General features: G+C 33.4%; 2 protein-coding genes across 2 annotated transcripts; both read right to left on the bottom strand.

Moving 5' to 3' along the window:
- Positions 1-446: 446 nt before the first annotated feature.
- On the bottom strand, positions 447-3,994 carry LOC139486017 (short-chain collagen C4-like). The gene is made up of 3 exons (XM_071270711.1): positions 3,683-3,994; positions 1,928-1,999; positions 447-933 (listed from the first exon to the last, which is right to left on the bottom strand). Exons 1-3 carry the CDS (start codon positions 3,966-3,968, stop codon positions 473-475), a joined length of 819 nt encoding a protein of 272 aa, XP_071126812.1. The 5' UTR covers positions 3,969-3,994; the 3' UTR covers positions 447-472.
- A 2,245-nt stretch (positions 3,995-6,239) lies between these two features.
- Positions 6,240-10,515, bottom strand: LOC139486016 (uncharacterized). Its single transcript, XM_071270710.1, has 3 exons — positions 10,183-10,515; positions 8,092-8,163; positions 6,240-6,712 (listed from the first exon to the last, which is right to left on the bottom strand). The coding sequence occupies exons 1-3, from the start codon at positions 10,487-10,489 to the stop codon at positions 6,252-6,254; spliced, it is 840 nt and encodes a 279-aa protein (XP_071126811.1). The 5' UTR covers positions 10,490-10,515; the 3' UTR covers positions 6,240-6,251.
- Positions 10,516-12,039: the final 1,524 nt, after the last annotated feature.

The raw sequence follows: 12,039 nt of genomic DNA on the forward strand, positions 1-12,039 counted from the left end.
GTGGATTTTGATGTCGAAAATTGAGAATATCCGGCAGTATAAATAAGTTGGTCGTAACGCGGAACAGCCGTTTTTGTGTATTAATGCGTTTGCGATAAAGGTATATATATTGTGATTATACTGGATGACGAGAATAAGTGGTCATATTAGAATTACAGTTTGTTGTGTTGTGGACTGCATGTATTTTTGTCTTTTCAAGCAATGGAGGGTATTTCATTAAAATTTAAATATTATTCTGATTTCCCTTTTGTTATCTTCTCACAGTTTTCAACTCTTATCATTTCAGGTAACACCATTGAATTGAAAATGGAAGGAAAAAAACCTAAAAATGATCGGCACTTTACTCGACTAGAGGAACAGACGTTTTGGCGATTTTCGATACAAACGAACCCTTCAACATTCACTGGAGCAAAACAAAATATATATAAATATATCAAAACATCTGAACCAATAATTGATTCCTTTTATTGTATTATTTAGAACAAACTACACACGTCAATGGATAATTGTTGATGTAGGGTGGACATTTTAGAGATCCACATTTGGTAAGAACATCAAAAAACATTTTACCCAGATGCTTATTCACACCTCCGATAATATACTCTGGATTGATGTCAACGCATACGTAAGCAGAAGCAGCTGCATGATAATTTGCTCCTGAAGACAAGTATCCATGATATTCTTCCCTCCAGCCATTGTAACATGTATTCTTACCAGGAATCATTATAACAGATGTCGAAAGAGTAGTTCTGCAAGAAGCGCAAGGGACGTCCTGGGCATGTGCATTCGAAGCAAAAAAGTTGCCGTAAAATTCAGCCCCATACATATGCCCATAGTCGGATCCGCTTGTCTTTACATAATTTGGATCTGGTGGTAAACATACATATTCAGCAGCCGAGCCTGTTTCGCCATAGGTACCACCAGCGGCATACCCTGTGAAAACAAACATATACACCAAATCATAACACGAATGAATGACTCAGGAAAAGTATAATTTAATAAAAAAAAAATTGAGTCGTTTAAAAAAGTTCAATATTCATTCTTAAATTCCAAGAGTGTTTGACATATCTATGACTTTATGGTCAGTTTTCACCGGAATGTTACATCATTCTGATGCATTTTTTTTTATAATTTTCACTCACAAGAATCGACATTATCATATGCATTCGAATGAAGACAGTTGCAAAACAAAATCAATAAATAATCGAAGAGTGAAAATCTTTGTAAGGCTATCTTTGTTTAGGGTAGGAACAATGGTTTTTAATTTAGATTGATTTTAATGTTTCATGAACTGCCATTTAACAGAAATGTAATGCCAGCACTCCTGTGTTAAACTAAGTAGGTGAAATAAGAGAGAAAACTTAAAATGCAAAGGATACACTAAACCAATCGGATTAAATAAATCTGTTTGTTTTATATTAGTTAAAAGAATATAACACAATGTTGCCTGCTGTACCATTTTTTTTATTTAGATTTGTACCTATTATGTTTGTTTCTTTTGTTCACACTTTGTTGTCAATATAATGCGATTTTATGCGACTGTCATACAAATGAGAGGATTAGCTAGCTATAAAACGAGATTTAAGTCAAAACATGACAGTTGATCTCCATTCATGCGATGTGTTTGAGATTTTGATTTCGCCATTTGATTAGGGACCTTCTTTTTGGAGTTTTTCCCAGTGCGTAGTATATTTGTTATTTACCTTTTTTATACCAATTTAAAAAATAACAACGAAATGACAAAAATCAGTCTTCAAATATATCATGTAAAAATTAAAGACGGACTTCCATGTTAGGATAGAACTTTAATCATCGAAGCCAAACAAAGAAGCACCTTTAGCATTTTGAATATTGCACAGCAGGAGAAAAACTTTATAAAATCATATTCTTACAATTTTTAACAGCGATACTTTTTTTAAATATTTACCTGAATAAACCAATTCTGTATTATTATTTGGACACTGCTTTCTTCCCCATCTTATATATGTCGTTCCAATACCTGAAAAACAATATATATATATTATATACTACTCGTCCAATGTCAAATACACGACTTACAGAAATATCGATAGATTACGTCTACATTATACTTAATTAATGTTCAATTATTATATACTGAATAGAAGAAATAAAGTAAGCTAACCAACAAACTTTGAAAGAATGTCACGAACTTCAAAAAGGGTGTATTTGTAAATCCATGTTTCAACTTTGCGCACGCGTCTAATCAAACGACAACCACTGAATAACAGGCTTCTGACTTGGGACAGGTATATTCAAAATGTGGCGGAGTAAAACAAGTCAAACATCTGGGACAGTTGTGTAATAGTAGTACATAAGAACAGACTATAAAAATCAGTTGAAAAGTGCTTAACTGGTAAGATTGGTACAAAGAAGAAGCACATGTAACAAAAAAAAACAGTGTGGACGTGACAAGATACCTCTACACCCTCACAGCAAAAATACACTAAGTACATATCTGAGAGTACTCGCAGTTACTTACACCTAGTTCAAAGCCAACAACAACTAATAAAAAAAATCGTATATCTAAACTGAAATATCGATCAGTTCACATCCAACATCCAATGGATTTAGTGTATTACCAGTATGAGAAATGTAGTGGTATCGACAGATTTCAGAGACATGAATGTTCATATGTACATGTATAATGGTAATTTTAGTTTGATTTTTAATTCACTAATTATGTAATCAATATCAATACCAATAAAAAAATATTCAAAGACCTAATTAAAGTTTTGAATTTGTCACCTTTCAGAATAAGTTTCATTAAAGGATCGATAAATTTACCCAGATTGTATCTAAATTTCCAAGCTCGGTAAACAACATCTCCATTAAAATTACGATACGATATCCCTCTATAAATACAACCAACTTCCAAACGAAATCTTTAGATCTAATGCAGAATTTGGTAAATGTTTTAAGTAGTTTGTGGTATCGAACTCCTTGACTAAATACTATACAATTTTCATATACATTACGGTCATCGAAATTCAAAATGTCACAACAGACACGGGCAAAGCGAAAGAGTTCAATTATATAAACATCGTACGAAATCATACATTTTGATACATATTATAGTATATCATAGTGTACAGTTTCCCCTGTAAAGCTGATGTGTCGAAGTCGAGGAAAGGACAGCTATTCCCGTTTATATTTGATTCACCTTAAGTGAGTTCCTTTCAATAAATTTCGGCAGTATATTAAAAAATTCTTGATTATCGAATGAAAATATCATCACGTAGCGATAAGTGTTAGTTCGACATTTGACCACGTTAAAGTTTTGATTAAATGATAATGCACATTAATTTAACACATATTGAAGGATGTACATGCTGAGACAAGACATGTTGAACCCAATGAAGCGGATTAAACCGCATTACCAATGTTCGGGCGGAGCTTACGTTTTAATTTGCATAAGGACAGTCCAGAAGAAGATGTGTGTGATAAAGATGATGGCCGTTATATTTATAATTATAATTGATTTCTAATCACCTATCAGTGTAACCGAACGGATATACAAATAAACTGAGTGTATGATATAATCTTAAATAAGCGAACCGTTTAAACCATGTCAAGTCAAGTGAACTAAATCAAGTCATATGATCATTAAAAAGACCCATAATGATCAATTTAAGAATATCAAATATTTACAATACAGTCTTACTTTTAATGCTGTTAAACGAGCTTTGAAGTAGTTTTATTGTCTGTTCCTGTTGTTGGATTGAAGTCTCCTGTTGCTGAATGATTATATCTTGTTGCTGATTTGTTAATATCTGTTGGTGGTTTTCAGAAGTTAGCTGTCTAACTGTAGCATTCAGTATCGACACGACACTTTCCATTCGGTTGAGCCGATTATTCATAACATCTTGGTCATTGAGCAATAATCTCTTTTCTTCTGTGGTAACCAGGTCAACCTTAAAACAAAGAAAATATATCAGCCACAATATCATACTTGAACGTATCTCGTGTGCTATGAATAAACGATTTGACGCATATTGATTCTTATCAATATAGTGTTAAGGAGGTCAAATAGACGAAGATTATCATCAAGTTTACATGCATATGCCAAACGGTGCATTTAAAAATCACGACCTGGATATGGTCATTACTAAGAGGACATCTTCCTTTCAACATAATACTTAATTGGAATTTTAGGTATATAATATATAAAGAAATAAGCACGACCTTTATATTTCAAAGGACAAGTACAACAAAAAAGGAAACAGCCTTTCTATTAAAAAAATTAAGAAGTTTGCATAAAACTGTATTTACTTTGCAAAACATAAAAGGTAACAATTTTCACAGAATTTTTTTTTTCTACGAGATAGATTCGTTGACATGTTACCGTTGACACACATTAACTGTCAAGTCTTAATGAATGTGTTTGGAACATTCGACTGTGGTATTCTTAGCCTGCAACTAACCCGATGTCCCATTCATAATATGGGGAATGTGGGTGGAATTTCATTGAGAAATATTTTTTCCAAATCCCGTAAATTTGTTTCTGTTAAAAACCCTCATAAAGCTCACATAAACTATTGGGCTAAGCGGGCAAATCTTATCATTTGCTTCCCATGTCAGTCGCGTTGTCGTGCGTCGTCGGCGTTCGTAAACAGCTACAAAGATCTTCTCCTCTGAAACTACTTGTTCGAATTTAACCAAACTTGGCCACAATCGTTTTTGTGTATTTAGTATTATAAGATGTGTCCAATGACCCCACCTAAATACCATATGTTCGGAAAGTCGGTAAGACAAATTCGTAACATAGTGTGAAAGTGACCTAATACGATATATATGGGGACAGTAAATTCCTTATGGGGATTCGAGCTTCGCTTTTAGTTTGTAATCCGGATTTGTATTTTCCCAATCGATTTATGAATTTTTAACAGCGGTATACTACTATTGCCTTTATTTAACCCATATGGAATTTACTGAACCCGTATATATCATATCAGGTCACTAGCACACAATGCTACTAATAATATTGAGGTACATTAAGAACCTTATAATCCGGTTTGGATGAGATCATAACTTTACGACAAAAGAGGATTTGTTTTCTTTTTTATTGTTATCTTAACATTTCTATTATAACATTCGCACAGCATATGGAATGCATCTCTCCAATTTGATAAAGTATTGAACGTGTGCGTTTCCTATCATCATTTTTCGTGTGGAGTTTGCTAATAACAAGCTTCTTGTTAGTAAATGTTTAGTCATCATTAGGAGCGTTGTATAGACGCAGTCATAATTTGTTTGGTCGTTATTAAACATCTATGTCACAGATTACCAAGTAAGGAACTATAACCTTATTTAACATCCTGTCCCTTTTTCTTCGATACTTTCACTGGATTTGTGACATAAACCAGTAGCGGATCCAGAACTTTTCGTAAGGGGGAGCCCGCTGACTGACATAAGGGGGCCGCTCCTGTCATAATTCAGGGATTCCAATATAATCAATCAAATTGTTCCCACCAAAGTGCCCCCTGGATCCGCCTATGTAAAAAACTGATCAGACTAATTGAAACATGCTGGCTCCCTTGAGCATCACTACGGATACCAAGTGTGGAGCTTGAGCTGCTTACCCTTCCAGAGCACCCGCAATGACCTCGGTTTTTGGGGGGGATTGGTGATGTTCATTGCATTGTATCTTTGAGATACAAACTATTTAATAAAACATGCACACAAAAAAACATTATACAGCTCATTATATGACCAACCACAAAACGATTAATACAACAATTGTGAGTTTTTTGTTCCACTTTTACGTTGTAAAATATTTTTAACTAAGAACGTTTGAAAACTGCCCATTCGTTGCATATGGTTGTATGCAGCATGCGTAAGGAAGTTGTGCCACGAAATCAAACAACAGACTAAACCTCAACCGTTTGTTCTACTCAAGGTAACTTATACTTCAACTGTGTAAAAACAATTATGAGTAGTAGTATAGATAGCTAGTCATTTCTGAACATTTCGTACCATTGCTATTTCGTACTATGACCATTAATCATGTCATACCATATGGAAAAATCATACTTGGTACATAAAATTATTCCGTTTAAAATATTCATAATCTATATCATTTATAAAAAGTCAGCATGATTTTTTTTTGTTACTATTGTTGATAAGTGTCTTTCTTTAAAACGAATTAGACAAGGTATGCCGGCTCATGATTAAAGGGACTTCATGAACTGAAGCCAAATAATTTAAAACAAACTCCGAACCTTTTCTTTTTATTATTTTGAACAGACCACACATGTTAGTGGATAATTGTTTATGTACGGTGGACATTTCAGAGACCCGCATTTCGTAAGAACTTCAAAGAACAATTTACCAAGATGTTGATCCACACCTCCAATAATATATTCTGGATTTATATCAACGCATACGAAAGCCGAAGCAGCGGCATTACTATAACCTCCTGAGGCAAGATATCCATGGTATTCTTCCTTCCATCCACTGTAACATTTGTTCTTACCAGGAATCATTATAACAGATGAAGCACGATCAGTTCTACATAGGGCACATGGAACATCCTCGTCATTAGCATTGGAAGCAAAAAAATTTGAATCGAATTCTGCACCGTACATACGACCATAGTCTAACCCGCTGGTTTTTACATAATTTGGATCCGGTGGTAAACATACATATTCCGCCGCCGAACCTGGATTATTATAGTGACCACCTCCTGTATATCCTGTGAAAAATATATATTGTGTCAATTCTAAAAATATGTTTATTTGATTCTTGTATTCACGGAATAATCGAAACGGGGGATTCGGGAGTCTGATATAAACAGACTAACTATGATGAAAAGTAATGAAAATGCTTTTTTCAAAACAGCACACAAAAAACTAAAGACTGAGCAACACGAACCGTATGATAACGGCTATAATTGCATAATGATAGAAAACCTTCCGAATTATTTTTATTGTCTGGCAGCATAGTTACGATAAGATATGTCATGTCAGCATACACATGTTTGCTTCAGGCCTGATAATATTCTTACAACATTCTTCAGAAGACATCGAGTCTGTTTGATTCGCATTTGACAAAATACATTTCAGTCAAAAATACGATTGGCGATAAATGCGCCCTTTTTCAAATTATCAAAATTCATAAAGAGTTCCTAATATAACCATCTGTCTCGCCTGCCTTTGCTGCTATGTATTTAAATGTGTTATTTTTACTTCCAAAAAAAGAATCCATTTGTCAGTAAAAGCCAGGAAATGTTTATAAAACATCATGCAATCGAGTTAGACTGACAATTTTGACGAACTTGAATAAAAGAAATCATTGAAAATTTGAGCGAGACAACGATAAATATTGGGAAACAAAGTCAACGACGAGGTTAAGGGCTTTAATCAACGAATTTAATCAAACCTCACCCAAATTTACGTAACAAGTTAAAGAGTATAATTGGAGCTTACAATTACTTGTTTCAGAGATACGATGAAATTAATGAGATTGTAAGACAGCAGTCGTATTCCCGTTAAATCAATTTTGATTTTCAAAACGTAGTATAAGATTAGTGCGGAAAATGAACTGTTATGCATGTTATATGAGAATAATGCCTTATACATGTTATAACCGAATGTGGTCAACCGAGAGGATAGAAAGGATCATGACAGAATAAAACGGACGAATGACAAAACAAAATGATAAAAAAACAACAACAATGGAAACTGCTACAACTAGAGTCCAAACTGTAATGTATACATTACACCAATTATTACCAAATAGTGGTCAATTGTTTATCAATTTAACAAAAGTATATCAATCGATAACATTGAAAGTCTACCAATTTGAATACTGAAGAGAAGTTAAAACTTGGTCTTTTTTTTGTAAACGTGAATTAAGAAGGGGATTGCCATAGCTCAAAACTTGAGCGTACTTTCTGTTATAGTTAATTGTCTCTGGTCTAGCAGATGACATTATAAAAGGATTTTGGTTTGTTGCAAACATGAAAATGCCTAGAAACTGTTTTGTCGTTGATATACCAAAGGTGTTTTATTCTAATTTTGGCCATCTTTAAAAGCGTGTGATAAATTGAAAGGAACTATCATAAATATTTACCAGAATAAACCAATTCTGTATCATTATGTGGGCACTGCTTTCTTCCCCATCTTATATAAGTAGTTCCACGACCTGATAAATACATATAAAAAATTGTGATAAAATGTCTTTATGACAAGTTGGTTACAACAATGAAAACATACTGAAGTATTCATCATTCTGGGTGTTTAATCAATACAAGAGGAGAACTGAGCATGGTTGGTAAGCAGATAACATGAAGCAAACGCTCACATCAGTTAAAAACTTTATAAGATTATTTATAATCAAATTAAATAGGTAATTTCTGTCTTGTGTAAAATATCTGTCTTGCGTATGCTAACTACAAAATGATAACAAATTTAGACATTCGGAACATTTGAAACAACTAAGGTTCGCAGTTGGTTGGTTAATCTGTCTACCAACATGGTCTGTCAAAATTCAATCAGTCGGAGCTCAGAATATTATAATGATTATTCTCAGTTCAAATTTGTCAATTTCAGTTTACAGTTTTCCCTAAAATAATTCCTTCAGATAAACGTTTTTACATGAACTAAAGAAATATCAACACTTCCGGGGTAGTCGTTAGCTGCTCCGTTATATATTTTTTTTCATTAATTGTTTTGTCATGAATAAGGTCTCGCTTGAATTGAGTCATATTTCGTATTTTTAGCCTCGATAAGATGTGGTTTGCTCATAGTTGTAGGCCGTATGGTGCATGATCAATATTTGTTTACATAATTTGTACTCTTGAGGATAATTATCTGATTTGAAAGCATACTACAACTTTTATTTTGTATACAAACATGTTTACTTATCATTGTTCAAATGTTAATTTCCTACCCGACCAAAGAGTAAAAAACACCCCAAGGCCACCAATAGGTTTTCAACACAACGATAAAATCTCTATTACAATACGTATGTAACATTTTGACAGTAAAAACAAGCAAGCACTCCAAATTCTTAATACAACCATTGTGAAATTAGCTCTTTAAGGGGTATTGGCTCTCAAATTCATGTTCATCGATTTCACTCAAATTTTCATATTTGATTTATAACATAGTACTCAAAAGTAGATCCAAATTTATAAAAAAAGTTTAAAATAAACAATTCAGATCATGGGATCAATAATAGGTATCATAGTTTCGTTCGTATTTTGGTCTAGACGCCATCTTATTAACTATCGAGTTGATCTCCGAATACTGTCTGTTTAATTTCTTATAATAGATATAATAGATAAAAATATATGTTAATCATCGTTTTCAACGTTTTAAGAATGAATTTTTGTGGATAAAATCAATCCATCAAATGATTTTCCTTTGTTTTATTTTCAATGTTGACAGTCTTTTCCTTTTAATATTAAAACACGCATAATTAATGCGTTATCTTTCTCTATCTAAGGAGTTAAATCGAAGGTCACATCAATACGGAATCAATGAGGTCGATTTGTTCACTGGTCATGTTTATTTAGGTAAAACAATCGTCTATGTGCCATTTCTTAAATATCTAGAAGCAATTAACACTTTTCATGACAAAATCGTAAAATGATTCACCGATTGCCTGTTTTAAGGAAGGGTTTAGTAAATGTTGATTCCAAAATGGATGTATCTCTTGGTTGCCATTACGCGAGTTTATCTTCAGAATGCAACCTTACCATTTACAATTAAAACTAGTGAATCATTAAATGGCAGTCACATGTTATGATTATATTTCATTCGTTTCAGATCCAATTCAAACGAAATGTGCATAAATGTTACATCATAATGTGAAACTTCAAGTTCAACTCCTACTTGAACTGGTAAACCTATCCAGATTAACCATTTCGTCATGTTCGTTATAACAAGGCCGAATTATATTTTTATTCTTTACTTTCAATACTTGTTGATGTTTGATAATTTGGTTATGTGTAAGCAATTAAGCAATGCATTTTCTTGCAGTATGCTTTCATCTCCGGATCTTGACATGAAGCTAAATGACGGGTGTAACGATAATTTTTGGCTCTTTCTGAACATATGATTTATTTCCAAACTGTTTGAATGGGTCATGTTGGTCGATAAGTGTTTTGAAAAATATCATGCGAAATTTAAGAAATAAAGAATAATATAAAAGTCTTACTTTTAATGCTGTTTTCTGAGCTTTGCATAAGTTTAATTGTCTGTTCCTGTTGTTGGGTTAATGTTTGTTGTTGTTGGATTGAAGTCTGCTGTTGTTGAATCATATTCTCTTGCTTCTGAATAGTAACTGCCTGTTGTAGGTTGTCAGTAGTTAGCTGTTTTACTGTAGCATTCAGTACCGCCATGACACTTTCTAGTCGATTCAACCTATTCACCAACACATCTTGGTCATTCAGCAGTAACCTCTTCTCTTCTGTGGTGACCAAATTGACCTTAAAACAAAGAAAATATATTAACCACACAATCATACTATAATGCCTGTCGTGTGCTATGAAGAAACGATTTGACACAGATCTTATCAATCAAGTGTTAGATAAGGTCACAAAGGGTATCAAAATTGCAACATGGATATGGAAAAATGGCACGCTTGAAAATAAAGTGTATATAGCTGAATTAAAAGGGTATCTTCCTTTCGACAAACTCATTAATTGTCTATAATGGTATAAACGAATGTCATTTTCATTGGCAAACTGATTTTCATTTGATTCATATTTATACAAAACAGAAACTAAAAATCGTTGAAAGCGTATGTATATCAAGTATATGATATTTGGGTTAATATTCCTAAAGCGCCTCCAATTTAGGAACACAAAAGTTATGTGTAAACAAAAAATCTCTATTTTTAACAAGTGACCGAGCTTAACCATTTGTGTTGATCTGGAAAGTAGAGGACCATAGAATAAATGTGTAAAAACTATGGAATTATTAAAAGTATTTAAAGCATTAAATTTTCAAAGAAATTATTGTGTGAAAAAAGGATTTTGTTACCATGAACATCCGCATCACAAAAGGATTTTCGGGGTATGGTAATTTACGGGAAAACGAATCACCATTGGTATCCCGAAAATTTTCACCACATATGTAAAAATGTCTCATCTTCAAAACGAGCCATCATACATATCCAAGTTTACGATATGGACTGAGCTAGAGAAGAAAACGTTACCATTACGACCTATGTAAAAACAATTGCGCATATTGTCCCATAAGAATATTATCGTGTTTTACCAATTTCAAAGGAATAATACAACCATAAATACACAACTGTTTCGATGGAAACACTAATGTAAAACGTTAAAGTTTATCACAACATATTTTTCACTAAGAAATAAACTCGTTAACATGTTAATGTTGAAGAAGAATACATGTCCCGTCTTAGAGTATGGAACTGGAAATTTGTCTGTCATTCCCAAAACCTTGTATGACATGCGACTGTCCCAATACCAATCCATGATGAGGGAAATAAGGATTGCACCGCACCCCATTCTTTGGGAAATATTTGTTGATAAAATCCCATAATAAAACAAAATTTGTTAGGATCCATTCTTTTCTTAGTAGAATCATATAACACTTTTTTAATTTCTAAATTTGCAACTGAGTTCCGCCCAAGGCACTTTATAAAAGAGGGACGAAGATACCAAAGGGACATTCAAACTCATAAATCTAAAACAAACTGACAAGGCCATGGCTAAAAATGAAAAAGACAAACAGAAAAACAATAGTACACATGACACAACATAGAAAACTAAAGAATAAACAACACGAACCCCACCAAAAACTAGGGGTGATCTCAGGTGCTCCGGAAGGGTAAGGAGATCCTGCTCCACATGTGGCACCCGTCGTGTTGCTTATGTGATTACAAATCCGGTAAATAGTCTAATTCGGAAGGTCACATTCATGAAAGGGAAGGGGATTGTAGTTACGACGTAAGGAACATATCCGATATCATTTGTGAAACGGTTATTCCATAACGGTCAACCAACTTGTGATGGCGTCCGTAAAATTTACGAAGGAATGATTT

The sequence above is a fragment of the Mytilus edulis genome, chromosome 8 (assembly GCF_963676685.1).
Source record: "Mytilus edulis chromosome 8, xbMytEdul2.2, whole genome shotgun sequence".
NCBI lineage: Eukaryota > Metazoa > Mollusca > Bivalvia > Mytilida > Mytilidae > Mytilus > Mytilus edulis.